The 18293-nt window shown below is 37.4% G+C and overlaps 2 protein-coding genes across 2 annotated transcripts; both read right to left on the reverse strand.

The window, feature by feature from the left end:
- Positions 1-10176: 10176 nt before the first annotated feature.
- Positions 10177-12153, reverse strand: LOC107803076 (low affinity inorganic phosphate transporter 4). The gene has a single exon (XM_016626675.2). The coding sequence runs from the start codon at positions 12064-12066 to the stop codon at positions 10477-10479; it is 1590 nt and encodes a 529-aa protein (XP_016482161.1). The 5' UTR covers positions 12067-12153; the 3' UTR covers positions 10177-10476.
- A 2499-nt stretch (positions 12154-14652) lies between these two features.
- LOC107803074 (inorganic phosphate transporter 1-11-like) lies at positions 14653-16242 on the reverse strand. Its single transcript, NM_001325731.1, is given in 1 exon segment — positions 14653-16242. A coding segment is annotated over 1 exon segment (1590 nt).
- Between the last annotated feature and the right edge of the window lie 2051 nt (positions 16243-18293).

The raw sequence follows: 18293 nt of genomic DNA on the forward strand, positions 1-18293 counted from the left end.
TTAAAAATAATTAAATAGTTTTATATTTTTAAGGAAACTATCATAAAAAAAGAAGGAAATATATATAAAAAAATAACTTTAATAACATCAATGTAGAGATATATATAATAATAAGACTAATTTATTTTTTGAGATGAGAAATATTTTGAATAATAATTCATATGGTCATGCTATATGAATAAGATTTTGTAACTAAAAATATTATAATAGATAAAACTAATAACAAAACCATAAACAATAATTTCAATAAATAAATAAAAAATATAAAAATATAATCTAAATTCTTATGTGGTAAACTATATCTATGTCTATATATTATTAAAAGGAAGAAAGATTAGCCTAGGATTACGACAAGTGGCAACATAGTTATGATTATTGCCGCATAGGCTTATTACGCTTTTGTTTCGGTATTCATATTAGACTCTGTTTCAAATTATCATTGTAAAATATTTTTCTAATCGTTATTAGTAATTGGCTTACCTAGTCTTAGAGACTAGGTACCATCACGACGCCTACGGTGGATTTTTGGGTCGTGACGGTGGCATAACCATTAGATAACAAGTGTAGATTTTTAGGACAAAACTCCAACAAATGTGGAGTTTTAAAAAAAATTAAAAAAATAAAATAAAAATAAGGTAACAATTCAAATTGGATTGTTTGAATCGGGTTGGAGAAATTCGGATTTTATTTTGGCCCACATGATTATCTATCTATATCTATATTTATATTTATATCTATATCTATACTATATTAAAAGCACGAAGGCCATATCGATATTCACTAGAAATATGGATGTGACATATTAAATAAAAAATTATAATTATAATATGAAGAAAAATAAAAATTGGAGAAAGGCGTAGATTGAGATAACTTATGAATATTTAAATTTTGGAGTAAGTTAAAATATAATATAAGTAAGTAAATTAATTTACTTAACATATTAAAGATTTGATGACTTTGAAAATTTAAAAACTTTCAAGCAGCCAAAATAAGATCTTAAATAAATTATCTATATTATAGAAGTAATGTGAGAATATTTCAATAATACTCAAAAATATTATTGAAAATTTAAATAATACCTGAATATTTTTAGCAACAAATTTAAAGTGAAATAATTAAATTTTCAAGAGTTGGAAAACTTTATATTTTACTTTTTTATATTAATCAAGGACATTTCATCAAATGACAAACTAATAAAACGTCACATGAAAATATGAGAATACTAAAGAATAAATAATGTAATAATGACAAGTAATAATAAACAAAAAAGAGAAGAAAAAATATATATAGAAGAATGAGACTTATTTAAATTTAAGATGACAAAGTGTCTTACCAATTATGATGAGAAAAGTCATATAATAGATCCACATAACAGAAGTCTTAATAAAATCAAAATAAAAAATATTGAACAATGAAAGAATTTCAAGTAATGAGTAAATAAGTTTATGATGAGAAAATTCATATTGTAACGACCCGGTCGGTCATTACGAGAGTTGTAGCCCCGTTTTCCCTATTTCTGCTTATTTATGTATTGTTCAGCTGTGTTGAATTGTATCGAGTTGGTAGGTTTGGGTTCAGAGTAGTTTTGGAGTGAAATGAGACACCTAGTCTCTTAGTTAGAAAGTTAAGTTAGAAAAGTCAACCGAAAATTGACTTATGAGTAAACGAATTCGGATGTAGATTTTTATGATTCGGTTAGCTTCGTTGGGTGATTTTAAACTTAGGAGTGTGTCCGGAATATAATTCGGTGGTCCGTGGTAGAATTAGGCTTGAATTGGCGAAAGTTAGAAATTTTACGATTTTGATCGGCAGTGAAAAATTAGGTATCGGAATGAAATTCCGGAAGTTGGAGTAGGTTCGTAGTGTCATTTGTGACGTGTGTGTAAATTTTGAGGTTATTCGGACGTGGTTTGATAGGTTTCGGCGTCGCTGGCGAATTTTAAAATTTTGGCGAGCCCGCAGGTACGAGGACTGGCCGTAGGTGCGAAGCCTGGACGATTAAGTGGAATGCGCAGGTGCGCACCAGGGACCGTAGATGCGGCCGCGCAGGTGCTAAGAAGAGGGTCGCAGGTGCGGAACCACTGGGGCAGAACCTATAAAAGTAACCCTTCGCAAATTTTTGCCCTTTTTTTCACCATTGTTGAACGGTTTTGAGCTTTGGGGCAGTGTTTTTCAAGGGAGAATCACAAGATATCAGTGAGATTCAGAGCTTTTGGAGACCGAGTCCAGAGACGAGGGCATCCCGGAGTATGATTTTACGTTGTTAAGGTAAGTAACAATTTTAACTCTGGCTTTGAGGGTATAAACCCGAAGATTTGACATCGCGTGATTGTTTGGAAGTGATACCCATGCTAGGTGACGGGCGTGTGGGTGTGCACCGCGAGGGATTGAGACTTGGTCCGCCCCATGAAGCTGTGAGTCCTAATGGCTATTATCTGTGGTTATGTGTTTATTTGTTGTTGAACTTGTTTGCTTTCATGTTAGAGATCATGCTTAGGCTTTATTCATGCTCACATTATTTGCACTCAGTCATAGATATTATTGTACATGTTTATCGCAGTCCCTATTATTTTGCTGATATGTTGTGATACTTGACAAGGGCTGTGTTTCCCTTATTTGTTTATGATGGTGAGGCTAGAGAGGTACATGACTGAGTGAGGCCGAGGGCCTATTGTGAGATATTTGATTGAGCCACGTGAGTTGTCCGTGCATCACGTGAGTTGACCGTGCAGATCCAGGGATTAATATTATGGCATGTGAGTTGTCCGTGCAGCACGTGAGTTATCAGTGCTTAGCGCTTGGGCTTTGGGAGTCCCTCCGGAGTCTGTACACACCCCCAGTGAGTGCATGTACCTATTGAGTGTTGAGTGTTGAGTGCTGAGTGCGAGTGCCGAGAGCCGAGTGCTGAGTGATGGAGTGACATTGCTGTGAGGATTCATTGCTTTTGTTGTTGCTGCATTTTACCCGTTAATTTCTTTGTAGCATTTATTGAGTTGATAGAATTTACCTGTTTATTTATGTTACTACTGAGTCGGTTGTACTTATACTACACCCTGCACTTTACGTGCAGATCCAGGTGAGTTAGAGCGCGGCGATCGTTGATTTCAGGCCGGCTATCGTTGGAGACTGCAAGGTAGTTGCTAGCGTCCGCAGGACCTTATTACTCCTTTTATCATTTCTTCTTTTGGACTCTACTGACAGTTAGACAGTTTTATTTCTTAGTCTATAGATTTAGACGCTCATGACTTAGTGACACCCCGATATTTGGAGCTCGTTTTTGTATTTTCTATAATTATATTTAGAGTTGATTTAGTTTATAAAAAATTCAAATGTTGGAAATATTTTATTAAATTCTTATAATCAATCTAGTAGGAATATTTTGGGAAGTAGGCTTGCCTTGTAACACGATAGGCGCCATCATGACCATGGTTAGATTTTAGGTCGTGACAAGTTGCTATCAGAGCCTAGGTTACGTTGGTCTCACGAGTCTTGAGCGGGTTTAGTAGAGTCTTGCGGATCGGTACGGAGACGTCTGTACTTATCTTCGAGAGGCTGCAGAACCCTTAGGAAATTTCACATTCTTGGATTCTTATCATGCGGTATTGATTCAACTTGAAGTGTAACTTTTTGAATTCCTTCCACGCATTCGTATGCGCATATGAGCGCTCGGTATCAGTTGTACCTCGACGGCTTGTGATTCCCTGGATAAGGTGCGAGATGTGATTTCTGTGTGTTGATGTTGGGCCAGTTTGGAGGACTTGAGGCCGGGGTTTGACTGTAGCTTGAGCACTGAGGTGTTGATTGTGTCAACGCGTGCTTTTGGTACTTTTGGGGATATTTAAGAGAGTATTCAGCGGCTTATGAGCCTTAGGGCAGTGTGATTTTTGCTTGGGTCGTGACAAGTTGGTATCAGAGCGCAGGTGCGGAAGAGAGAATCGCACCTACGAGCCCGCAGGTGCGAGGCCTGGCCGTAGGTGCGAAGCCTGGACGGTTAAGTGGAATGCACAGGTGCGCACCAGGGACCGTAGATGCGGCCGCGCAGGTGCTAAGAAGAGGGTCGCAGGTGCGGAACCACTGGGGCAGAACCTATAAAAGTAACCCTTCGCAAATTTTTGCCCTTTTTTCCACCATTGTTGAACGGTTTTGAGCTTTGGGGCAGTGTTTTTCAAGGGAGAATCACAAGACATCAGTGAGATTCAGAGCTTTTGGAGACCGAGTCCAGAGACGAGGGCATCCTGGAGTATGATTTTACGTTGTTAAGGTAAGTAACAGTTTTAACTTTGGCTTTGAGGGTATAAACCCGGAGATTTGACATCGCGTGATTGTTTGGAAGTGATACCCACGCTAGGTGACGGGCGTATGGGTGTGCACCGCGAGGGATTGAGACTTGGTCCGCCCCATGAAGCTGTGAGGCCTAATGGCTATTATCTGTGGTTATGTGTTTATTTGTTGTTGAACTTGTTTGCCTTCATGTTAGAGATCATGCTTAGGCTTTATTCATGCTCACATTATTTGCACTCAGTCATAGATATTATTGTACATATTTACCGCAGTCCCTATTATTTTGCTGATATGCTGTGATACTTGACAAGGGCTGTGTTTCCCTTATTTGTTTATGATGGTGAGGCTAGAGAGGTACATGACTGAGTGAGGCCGAGGGCCTGTTGTGAGGTATTTGATTGAGGCATGTGAGTTGTTCGTGCAGCACGTGAGTTGTCCATGCAGATTCAGGTATTGATACCATAGCGCGTGAGTTGTTCGCGTAGCACGTGAGTTGACCGTGCGGATCCAGGGATTGATATTATGGCACGTGAGTTGTCCGTGCAGCACGTGAGTTGTCTGTGCTTAGCGCTTGGGCTTTGGGAGCCCCTCCGGAGTCTGTACACACCCCCAATGAGTGCAGGTACCTATTGAGTGTTGAGTGCTGAGTGCTGAGTGCTGAGTACGAGTGCCGAGAGCCGAGTGCTGAGTGATGGAGTGACATTACTGTGAGGATTCATTGCTTTTGTTGTTGCTGCATTTTACCCGTTAATTTTTTTGTTGTATTTATTGAGTTGATGGAATTTACCTGTTTATTTCTGTTACTACTGAGTCGGTTGTACTCACACTACACCTTGCACATTATGTGCAGATCCAGGTGAGTTAGAGCGCGGCGATCGTTGATTTCAGGCCGGCTATCGTTGGAGACTGCAAAGTAGCTGCTAGCGTCTGCAGAACCTTGTTACTCCTTTTATCATTTCTTCTTTTGGACTGTATTGACAGTTAGACAGTTTTATTTCTTAGTTCATAGATTTAGACGCTCATGACTTAGTGACACCCCGATGTTTGGGGCTCGTTTCCGTATTTTCTATAATTATATTTAGAGTTGATTTAGTTTATGAAAAATTCAAATATTGTAAAAATTTTATTAAATTCTTATAATCAATCTAGTAGTAATATTTTGGGAAATAGACTTGTCTTGTAACACGATAGGCGCCATCATGACCATGGTTAGGTTTTGGGTCGTGACACATACAATGGATTATATAACATAACTAAAATCATAAGAGATAAAGTCAATAAAAAAAAATATATAACAATGAAAGAAGTAGCAAGTCGACGGAGATACTAGCAAAGCTAAATGAGCTGCTTGGTTTTTTGCTCGATAAAAAAATTCAACTTTTTGAGGTTAATTGTTCTTTTTCTCTAGCAACAATTTTACAGAAACAACTCGATTAAATTAATTTATTTATTTATTGATTTAATTCTTTAGAATGCGGTCTCTAAATTTAGTATGCCATATATATATATATATATATATATATATATATATATATTAATTCTCTCTGCTCTTTTTTATATTGAAACGATCCACGCCTCGTGCGGGTATGTATACTAGTTAATAATAAGAGGAAAGAATATAATTGAATTCTTTGTATTTGCATACTTAATTTGTACCTCAATTATTCATTTATTTACAATACACCACTTCATCTATTCATTTTTTTACAAAACTGTAACGGGTTCATTTTATGAAGGATAAAATAAAAATTGCATAATTAGAGAAGAAATAAGGTTGTTGGGGGGGGGGGGAGGGGGGGTGTTCACATCCAATTTAGTTAAGTTAACCATAAAAATTTAAGATCAATTAGGAGCCTTAGTTTTAATAAATAAAAAATTAAAAAGGGAGTAAAGTCGTAGTAACTAAGTTAGAAAGCTTTAGGGTTGCCGTCAATTCGTCCTTCTTTTGTTTCCCGCAATTCTTCTTTTAACATTTTGTTTTCGTTGCGAGTTTACTTTTGCAATGATGCAACTGGAAAGTTAGTGTACGGTATTATGCTAAAAACTCGATCGAAGGCATACTGTGGGAGACAAGTTTTGCGGTAAGCATTGGATTTACTTGCTACTAAGGAGTAAGCAAGAATAAATTACAAATACTGCTATAAATGAAGAATTTTCTTTATGTTTTTATTGAGTATATGAAACGAAAGTACTAGAAAAGAAAAGTAGTCTGTCTCTTCTATTTTTGTTTCCTTCTTTTTTTTCCTTATCGATAATTCCTATTAAATTGCAATTTTATTTTGTTGTATAATCTGTGAAAGTTTTTTTTGACATAAATGATAATGTCTACAGGTAGCTGAACGGCTAGAGTTTTTTCCAATAGGAACACAACGGAAGATGGCAAGATTTTATTAAGTATCTTTTATATTATCATTTAAGATCAAGTACAAAATACGTAACACTTAACTATGGTTAAATACTAAAAATTATAGCTAAATAAAGTGAGACGTGCCACTTATTTATTGATTGGGCGTAAATACTCAGTGTGAATCAGTTTTTACGGTTAGAAGGGAGGTGGATGAGGAGAAAAAAATCTTTAATGTGTGGACTTTTGTAATATGATCATTACCAAAAGGGGTTTAAGGAGGTATCTGAATTGGGGTTCACCAGTAAGTGCTGGTCCAATATCCTATAGTTGTAGTCGTGTTGTACTCCTATTCAAGTTAATTTTGAAGTTCCAAGAATTCCAACTTTCTAATGGATTCAATGTAACAGAAGGATTCATGGTTCTGGAGAAGTTATTGGTAAATGGTATACTAATTCCTTTCCATTACCAAGTACATGAAACAAAACCTATAGTAGTGAGACACATTTGATTTTTTTTATGCAAAGTGAGAAGATACAATAAAAGGCATCCATTTCTTAACAAAAAGATTGAATATATAATTAACACATTTATCACTTATCATAGCAATAAGGAAACTAAACCCCCGGGGAAGGGTCGGAAAGGAGAAAGAAAATGCAAAAGCTCCTGGCCAATTACTCGCCAATGGCCAGCTTACTAAAGCTGAGTTTAACTAATTATATAGTATATATTGATAAGTGTAAAAAAAATTACGCTAGCGTTATAGTTTTACTTAAGGTAATAGGTGATTTATCTAACGATCCGACCGGTCGTTTTGAGGTCTAGTGCGCCGTTTGGCGTTTTGAGGCCATGAGTAGCTTCACTTCATGTTTTATGACTTGTACGTATGGTCGGAATTGAATTTTGGGAAGTTCGGAGTTGTTTCGGAAGGAAAATTCTAAATTCGGAAGCTTTAAATTGGAAGAGTATACTAAGGTTTGACTTTTAAGTAAACGGCCTCGGAATGAAGATTTGAAGGCTCCAATAGGTTCGTATGATGATTTCGTACTTGGGCGTATGTTCGGGTTGAGTATCAGGTGGTCCGGGAGCAATTCAGCGCTTATTATAGAAAGTTGGCACTTTAAAAGCTTAAGAATTTATTAAGTTTGATTTGAAGTGGATTTTGGTATTATCGATATCCGTTTGAGGTTCCGAGCCTTGGAATAGGTTTGTATTGTGATTTATGACTTGTGCGTAAAGTTTGGTGTCATTCCGGAATGTTTAAGTGTAATTCGGACGCGTTCGTCAAAGTTTGAATGTTTGGAAGTTAAAAAAAGGTTTTGATTATCGATTCCTAGTTTTGATGTTGTTTGGTGTGATTTGAGGCCTCGGGCAAGTTTGCGTCATGTATTGGGACTTGTTGGTGTGATTGGACGGGGTCCCAGGGGCCTCGGGTGTATTTCAGGATGGTTTCGGAGTAAGTTTGGATGATTTGTTGTTGCTGGTGTGTTTCGCGATCGCAAAGAAGGAAATTGGAGGGGGCAGCTGATTTCCCTACGCGAACGCAAAGATGGGTCTACAATCGCGTAGGTTGGCCTGGCAGTGCTTCGCGAATGCGGAGGCCCAATCGCAATTGCGATGAGAAAATGGAGGAAACGGGGCACGAGGCCTTTGGCCTACGTGAACACGACATGGGAATCGCGAACGCGGAGAATCGGGCAGTAATGCATCGCGAACGCGATATCCAGGCCGCGAACGCGAAGAAGGTTTTTGGGCAGTGGCATTTTAGGCCTTCGCGACCGCGAGGCGTTTTCCGCTATCGCGAATAAGGGAATTCTGGGCAGACTTATTTTAAACCGGGGGTTTGGCTCATTTTCACCTCATTTCTTCCATGGGAGCCGACTTTGGGGCGATTTTGGAGCGTCATTTTCATCATCAATCTTGAGGTAAGTGATTTCTACATATTGTGAGTTAAATACATGGATTATATGTGGATTTAAATATGAAAACTTTTGGAAATTGTGAAATTTTGGTAGAAAACCCCAGAAATTATATTTTTTGATTTTGACCACGAAATTGAACATGGAATTAGAAATAAACTATATATTCGAGTTCATGGTATTATGGGTAATGATTATCTTCAAGAATTTTTGGAATCCGGGCACGTGGGCTTGAAGGTTGACTTTGTTGACTTTTCGAGCGGAGTTGAGAATTATTATAAATTGTTAAATTATACGCATTAGAGTATATTTTGATTTATTTGCACCTTGCTTGACTAGTTTCGGATCGATGGGCTTTGGTTTGAGGTGTTAGAGAGGCGTTGGAGCCGATTATGAAACTTCGGAGCGAGGTAAATCTCCTGTTTAACCTTGTGAGGGGGAAACTACCCCCTAGATGATGTAATTGTCATGTGTTACTAGTTGTGGGTGCTGCGTACGTACGAGGTGACGAGAGTCCGTACGTAGCTAAATCATGTTTATGTCCGGGTAGACTTAGAACTTTATCATGTAATATTTGAATTATTTGAACTCATTCTGTTGGATATATATATATATATATATATATATATATATATATATATATATATATATATATATATATATATATATATATATATATATATATATATATATATATATATATATATATATATATATATATATATATATATATATATATATATATATATATATATATATATATATATATATATATATATATATATATATATATATATATATATATATATATATATATATATATATATATATATATATATATATATATATATTCTTGTGGAGCGGGCCGGACGTCTCGACAGTATAATAGATGCATTTATGGTTCATGTTGGTCGGCCCTTGGCAGTGTACACATTATTCTGGATCGCGTCGTACGACCTCGGCATAATCGTGCGTTATATCGCTAGCCGTTCGAATATTCACGAGATTATCATTCCACTGATGCCTGGCATTTTATATGGTAAATCCTTTTCCATTTGATACTGGCACTTGATACATCTGAGATGTTGAGATAGAATACGAGACTGAGAGATTTATATCTTTAAAATAAATTTTTTGAAAGATTATGTAACTTACAGTTTTACCCCATTATTGTTGTTGTGGTTCATATCTGCTTATGATTTATCATATTGCTTTATTGGACCTCTAGTAAGTGTCGATGTCGACCCCTCGTCACTACTTCTTCGGGGTTAGGCCAGATACTTACTGGGTATACGTTGATTTACGTACTCATGCTACACTTCTGCACTAAATGTGCAGGATCTGACAGGTTCAATTGGTGGTTATCTTGGCGCGTAGGCGCAGCTGCTGAGGAGACTTTATGGTGAGCTGCATTCCAGGCTACGTATCGCAGCCCACAGAGTCTCCGTCATAGTATTTACTTTATCCTGTCTTATTTACATTCCGAACAGATGTTGTATTATTATTGTACTCCTTAGTAAATATTCATGCACTTATGACACCGGGTTTTGGGATGTTCTAGAATTTGTTTATGGTTTGCTTAACCTCGATACAGTTTTACTTGTATAATATTTAAATTGTATTTATCTACGACTCTAACGCATTTATGTCTCCACCTAACAATATTCATGATTCAAAAATAATAAAATGAATAATTAAATTGTCAATTCACCGTTGGCTTGCCTAACGGCGACGTTGGGTGCCATCACGACTTATAGTGGATTTTGGGTCATGACAATTTATCATATTAAAGCTCTTATTATTCATAGAAGTGATTGAAAAGCTACCAAGCACAACGCGGCGTGAGCAACAAACCAACTAATCGGTTCTTCGCCCGTTTATTGATCCATTTTTCCTGTAGATGCAATGCTCATAGTGATAAACTATATATGATCATTCCCATCCATCATCCTGGTGGGCAGAGACAGGCTTACTAGTCTTCATTTGTGTCTCATTCCGCCTGCCATCCTCCCCTGAAATTTCTTCCAGTGACCTGCCTTTTGTCTCAGTCACCAAGAAAGTGAAGGCGAATCCAAGCATATTTGTGACAGCCAACAGCATCATGGCTTTCTTGATTTTATGAACATTTCCATCTTGCGTGTATTGTTGTATCCCAAATGCACTAATCAGCGCCCCGGCCTTTCCAGATGCGGCGCTCAGTGCGTGGCAGGTGGATCTCACTCTTGTCGGAAAGAGCTCCGCGGGGAGCACAAATGTGGTCGAATTAGGTCCAAAGTTGGCAAAGAAGAAAGTTAAGCCATAAAGAGTTGCGAATGTCCATTTGTGCTCCTTAGTCTTTAGATAATCATATTTGACTCCAATGATCGCCATGAAAACTGTCATCATGAAGAACCCCATCAATTGTATCCTAAACCTGCCAATTTTTTCAATGAAGAACACTGTGAACCAGTAACCAGGGAAAGTACCAAGCAAGGCAATCACGAACATGGCACGCGATGTCTCAAACATCTCCCTCAAAGCAGAAATATTTTGGGCTTTGCTAGTGAGTCCCATGACTGGAAATATGTCCTTTTGAGTGAGGTTTTGGCTATAGAAAGCTATGTCCAACAAGAACCAAGTTGTCATTGTACCTATTAAGTGAAGCCCGTGGCGCTGGAAGAACTCACTGGAGAGCAAAGGATATTCATTAGCTGCCTTGAATTGGGCCAATTTTTCACCTTCTGCTTGGATTTCTATATCAAGAACCTTCCCCATGTTAATCGCTGCTTGTTTAGCATTTCCCTCAATAATAGCAGTGTAACGCCCTGTTTCAGGCATTTTCATTCTCCAATAATAGGTAACAAGTGCTGGAAGAGCCCCGACCATCAACACGATCCGCCAAACATAATCAGCCTCAGGCTCCGTGGACAAAATTTCATCCTGATCAAATGGTTTACCTCCGTACTTGATTAAAAACACTTTGGAGATAATCATCGAAACGAGCCCCGCGAAGATGATCCCAACTCCTTGCATAGCAAACACCGCAGCAATAAACGCCCCACGAGTTGACTTGTTAGCATATTCAGACATGATTGTAGCAGAAAGAGGATAATCTCCTCCAATTCCAAATCCAAGCCAGAATCTGAAGAAACAGAGCGTCCCTATTACAGATTTTGCACTATACCCAAAGGACAAGCCAGAACAAAGTGCACAAACGACCATGAGAATTAAAGTGAGTCCATAGACTTTTTTCCTACCAAGTTTGTCTCCTAACCAGCCGAATACGAGTTGGCCAGATAGAGTACCAACTAGAGCAACTCCAATCACCCAATTGTTAGCCATGTGAGGCAATTTGCCTGGGGCTTTCGCGGCAGGATCATAGTAATAGAGGCGGCCTAAGAGCTTAGAGACAGTAGAGATGCAGAAGAGATCGTACGCATCAGTGAAAAATCCCATTCCAGCAATGATAACGGCAGTGACATGGTACCATTGGGTACGTGCTGTGTCAAGAGCATTGAGCACTACAAGATTGTCTGAGGCCATGTTGATTTTTTCTCTTGTTTGATGAGATTGGTTTGTGTCTCTAACTTGCTATACATATATAAACAGTTAATGCGATTAATTAATTGACGTTTACGCCTAGGTTCCATAGCTAGAACAAGAAATTGGTTGATTGGAGAATATCCTTCTTCTTTGCTTAAATCAATAATATGCCTCCAACTCAACACCACCACAAGAAATTGAAACAACAAGGTGACAGTGATATTCTTATGCTTTACAGTAGATTAATCTTCTTTCGGCAATCACTTTGAGACAGCCAGAACGCGCTAAACTTGCTTATTGATCATCTTGATTAACGACCGCTATATCCACGAGCTTCAACTTATATACTAATGATCTATTTTGGACAAAGCTGTACCAATAATAGGTTTACTTCTTCAGCTTTGGGTTTAAGTTATATACTCCAACAATTTAAATAACTTTTATGCTATATCAGCTTTGGGTTTACTCTATTTTTCAAGTTATTATATCAGACTTGCTAGAGAATTATCTATTGTTGTATGTCAACTTAAACTTAATGATATAGGAAACTTCTACACCATTAATGCACGGAACTAGAATGTTTAGCTTTCACGTTTTTTTTCACTTCATTTGGTTGTTTAAGATATATCGTTTTATACCTTTTAATTAACATTATGCCGTTTGGTTTAATTTTATCATTTTTTCCTATGCATCTTGCTGCAATTTGTTGCTAGCGTTCCAGAAAACTTACAGTTGTTTTCTTTTAACTGGGGGATTGTAACCTGAACATATATATGAATGGTACCATTCATATATATGCTTATCGCCGTCGGTGTCACTCCATGAATGGTTAACATCAAAGGAGAGAATTTGTCTGCATAGCTTTCATCCAAACAAAAGTGGGAAGAATGGTAAATTCCAATTTTGAGCATACAAATACCAACTTTGTTCTTGCAGGTCATTAGCTATATTATCCTTGGTCTTGCTCGTTTATTTGTCCTTTCTGGCTTTATTGTTTTACTATAGTAAATAATTTATCTTGTCCAACATAAGCTTATTCTGCTGCCTAATTAATTATGGTCCTGCTGGTTTCCTGGTTTGTATTGTTTCGGTACATTTTAGACAGTTATCAAAAGTTAGCTGAATTTTGGCATAATTCCAACTACCTTAAATGACCCCATTATATTTAATCCAGTCGTAGTCCAGGGACTGGTGCAATGTACTAATCTGTCACCACCTTATAATAACTTGATAAATTAAGTCTCAATTCCAAATCTTGAAACAATTAAGGATCCTATGGGTGATGGAATGTAACGAATCAAGCTTACGAGGGTGATATTTTGTGCTTAAAGGATGGATCGTAGCCGTTAGGCTGAGTCTTGGCAGTTAGGAAATTAAAGTTCCATCCATTTAAAGTTCAGTCCTTTCATATTTTAAGTACAAGTTTCAACTGTCTTATATTTTCAGTATTTCAGTTTTGCCCTTCCGGTTATGTTAGTTAGAAGTCGACAAGGGAGTTAAGTAATTTGTTAGAAATCAAGCTGTATTTTTGCTAGACGTATTCATTTTTGGAAGGAGCATGAGAATTTCTCTCTCTCTCTAGATCTCATTCGTTCTTATGCTTCTCTTCTCAATTGCTGTAGAATTCTTCTTCACGATTTTGATTAGCCAGTGTGATTCGTTACAGGAACTTTGGGAACCGCTTCTCAAAATTGTTACTTATGCTTTTAGTCCCATGACTACCAAATCAAATTAGCTATGATCTAAATATTTTTTCTTGTCTTTTCTTAATTATTACAAACGGAGGTAAATTCATTCATATAAGCAGAGACGGACTTATGCTATACCAAGAGGGGTTATCGGCAGTGGCGGAGCCACCTTATAAGAAGGGGTGTCAAATCGCGAGAAAAATACACTGTGTAGCTAGGTAAAATAAATAAATTATATGTATATATATTATGTATTGACTCCCTTTAATTTCCTGATATGTTTACTTTTATATATTTTGACACCCCTTAAAGAAAATTCTGGCTCCGCCACTGGTTACCGGTACCCCTAAAGTTCGGCAAAAAATTCATGTATATATGTATATATTTTTAAAAAATAGTGATATATTAATAGCGGACATCCTATATATCAAATTTTAATAGAATCCAAAAAGGCAGCCCGACCTTCAAATTCTGGGCCGCCTCTGCATATAAGACTGTAGCTTTTCTTTTTTTCCAACTTCATTGTCAAGAAAAAGACCGACAAGATCTAACAATATTTACACAAAATATAAATACATAGTTAACCCATATATCACTTTTCGTTTCAGACAGCAAAGGAAATAACCACTTCGGGAGGGAGTAGGACAGGAAATAGAAAATGCAAAATTATTCCCCCACCAATGCAACGCGAATTGGTGAAAGAAAACAATTATCCTAATTTCCTTGCTTAGTGAAGCCCTTATTCTGGAGGTGACTGAAGCTGGAACACAACATTGTGTGACATCCATTGCCCACTTATTAATACATTTGATATATGCGTATATATATATATATATATATATGCATCTACGTATTGCTCAAAGTGAAAAATAAACTTGCCAATATCATATACCATATCTCAATCCCATCCATCGTCCTGGTGTCCAGAGACAGGCCTAGTACTCTTCATCTGCGTCTCATTCTTCTGTTCATCCTCCCCTGAAATTTCCTCCAGTGACCTTCCTTTTGTCTCAGTCACTAAAAAGGTGCAGCAAAATCCAATCATATTTGTGAAGGCCAAAAATATCATGGCTTTCTTAATTTTATGAATATTTCCGTCTTGCGTGTACTGCTGCACCCCAAATGCACTAACCATTGCCCCTGCCTTTCCAGATGCCGCGCTCAGGGCATGGCAAGTGGATCTCACTCTTGTCGGAAAGAGCTCCGCGGGGAGCACAAATGTTGTCGAATTGGGTCCAAAGTTGGCAAAGAAGAAAGTTAAACCATAAAGAGCTGCGAATGTCCATTTGTGATCTTTAGTCTTTAGGTAATCATATTTGACTCCAATGATTGCCATGAAAACTGACATCATGAAGAACCCCATCAGTTGTATCTTAAACCTGCCGATTTTCTCAATGAAGAATACTGTGAACCAGTAACCAGGGAAGGTACCGAGCAACGCAATCACAAACATTGCACGTGATGTCTCAAACATCTCCCTCAAAGCTGAAATGCTCTTGGCGTCACTAACTAGTCCCATGGTTGGGAATATGTCCTTCTGTGTGAGATTTTGGCTGTAGAAAGCTATGTCCAACAAGAACCAAGTACTCATTGTACCTATTAAGTGAAGTCCGTGGCGCATGAAGAACTCATTGGAGAGTAAAGGGTACTCATTGGCTGCTTTAAATTTGGCCAATTTTTCACCTTCTGCTTGAATTTCAATGTCAAGAACCTTTCCCATGTCAAGCGCTGCTTGTTTAGCATTTCCCTCAATAATAGCAGTGTAACGCCCTGTTTCAGGCATCTTCATTCGCCAATAATAGGTGAGAAGAGCTGGAAGAGCTCCAAGCATCAATACGATTCGCCAAACATAATCTGCCTCAGGTTCCGTGGAGAAAACTTCATCCACATTAAATGCCTTACCCGCGTAATTCATAAGAAAGATTTTCGAAACAGTCATTGAAACAAGCCCGGCAAATACGATCCCAACGCCTTGCATGGCAAAAACTGCAGCAATAAACGCCCCACGAGTTCTCTTATTTGCATATTCGGACATGATTGTGGCAGAAAGAGGATAATCTCCTCCAATGCCAAATCCAAGCCAGAATCTGAAGAAACAGAGTGTCCCCATAACAACTTTTTTGCTATACCCGAAGGACAAACCAGAGCAAAGTGCACAAATGACCATGAGGATTAAAGTGAGTCCATACACTTTCTTTCGGCCAAGTTTGTCTCCGAGCCAACCAAACACGAGCTGTCCAGTTAAAGTACCAACCAAAGCGACTCCAACTACCCAATTATTAACAGGATGAGGCAGTTTTCCAGGGGCGTGCTTAGCAGGATCGTAGTAGTAGAGACGGCCTAAGAGTTTGGAGACAGTGGTGATACAGAAGAGATCGTAGGCATCTGTGAAAAAACCCATTCCAGCAATGATAACGGCTGTGACATGGTACCATTGGGTTCGTGCAGTGTCAAGTGCATTGAGCACTGTAAGATTGTTTGAGGCCATGTTTGCTTTTTACTGCAAATTTAGGCTGTGTTTTGATGGTATTGTTTGGGTGTATGTAACTCGACAGTATATATAGACTGAGCGCACAATGTTAATTAAATGACGTTTAATCCTAAGCGTTCAGTGGCTAGAACAAGAGATTGAGGATAAGTATCCACAGGATATCCTTCTTCTTTGCTTAAATCAAGCATATGCTTGAATCAAAAATAACCTAGGACAAAAAGCGCGCATGCTTATGCTTTATATGACAACTTTTTCTTGTCTGGTCCAAAAAGAAAGATACAAATTTATATATTTAAAATAATTTAACTTTAAACTTCTTAGTTTACTTTAATAACATATTTTTATAGTCACACAAATGACATGACAATGTTTAAAATGAACCCGAGTTTTGCTCATTAATCATTATATAATACTCTCTTCGTCAGATGCGTATCCAGAATTTTAGGAGAATGAATGTGCACCATTACCTTTAAGATAAATGTTTGTTTGACGGGACCAAAGTGTTTGCTTGAGCATGGGTTCACTCATAATTATTTATGTTAGTTATCACGAAAATACAAGTATTATACATAGTTTAGAGAGAGGAGCATGGGTTCACGTAAACTCACCCCTACAACGTGGATCCGCCCCTGCTCTTCCTTCCATTTTATGCAATGTACTTTGACTAGACAATAAGCTTAAGAAAGAAAGAAAGATTTTTAAAACATGTGATATAAAACAAGTCATAAATATATGCTTATAAATCATCTTATTACGGGTAAAATGAGAAATTTAAAATTAAATTATTTTAAACATAGGAAGGTATTATTCATTTTAGGACATACTATAAAGAAAAATACATCACATAAATTGGGACAAAGAGAGTAGCAATTTGGCCACGTGATTATTTCCGGTACAAGAGATCGGGATACTTGATCTTTTGTGCAATTATTCTATATGTTCCTTATCTTGCCTGTTGTTGAGTTCTGTAAAATTTTGATGATTAGCAAATGAAATATGCTTGATATTAATTTGTAGCAATTACTCCAATTGAGTTAATCAAGTTTAAATTAATTTTGGGCTTAATGCACTATAATGTGCTTATGTGATTTAGGTGGGTACATGGTAATCTGTGTGGAAAAATCAAGGAGTATTTTGGAAGTTTGAGTATCATGGAAATGTTTGACTTAGTTGTTAGGAAGTATATAGAGTTAGAGTATAATGTGCTTAATGCACTATAATGTGCTTAATGCACTATAATGTGCTTATGGAAATATATAGAGTTGTGGCTGATTGTCCTATGACGGATGGAAGGACGGACAACTACTATACCTGAAGTCAAGTGATAATTGTTAGAGCGGTTGGAGATGATAGTTGTTGTCCAAAAAGGTAGACCTTGTTCAAACTAACTCTATATATTGTCTAAATCTTTCTTTTGTAGTAAAAACATATTCAACACTCTTCAGAATAAGTGTCACGATCCAAATTCATGTGACCGGCACCCGGCATACTACCTAAACCGGATGGACCAAGCCCTATAAGAATATACATTTTTATGCCTAATAGATGCATGCAAAAGCCTTTTTGAAAGCATAATCATTTTAGATGATTAATACCATACATGAAACATAATCTTTAAATCCACCATTTTCAATAATTGAAAATACATAAGAATAACAATGTCTTTTTCATTTCATGCTATATGAATAACCCAACAATTACAACCCCAGATGAATACTAATTGTATGTGGAATCTCTAAGACATGAGAATAAAATAAACACTTGGGACAACCCCAACCAAAAGAAAGTAAGATCAACATGACAACTACCATGAAAAATAAGTGGTGCCTCACCATACACCTCGAAAAGAGAGTCATCCTAGCCTCATCTGCCCATCGCGTACCACACCATATCCTGAAATATATAAAATAAGCGGGACCCTGAAGAGGGGCCCCTAAGGGCTGAGTACACAACATACTTAATAAATGTCATAGACTCTCTCTCTAACTCAAGTTCCTGAGACAAGGCTTTGCAAAAATAATGCAACCAATATTTTATATAAAACGATA

This window comes from Nicotiana tabacum, chromosome 21 (genome assembly GCF_000715075.1).
Source record: "Nicotiana tabacum cultivar K326 chromosome 21, ASM71507v2, whole genome shotgun sequence".
Classification (NCBI taxonomy): domain Eukaryota; kingdom Viridiplantae; phylum Streptophyta; class Magnoliopsida; order Solanales; family Solanaceae; genus Nicotiana; species Nicotiana tabacum.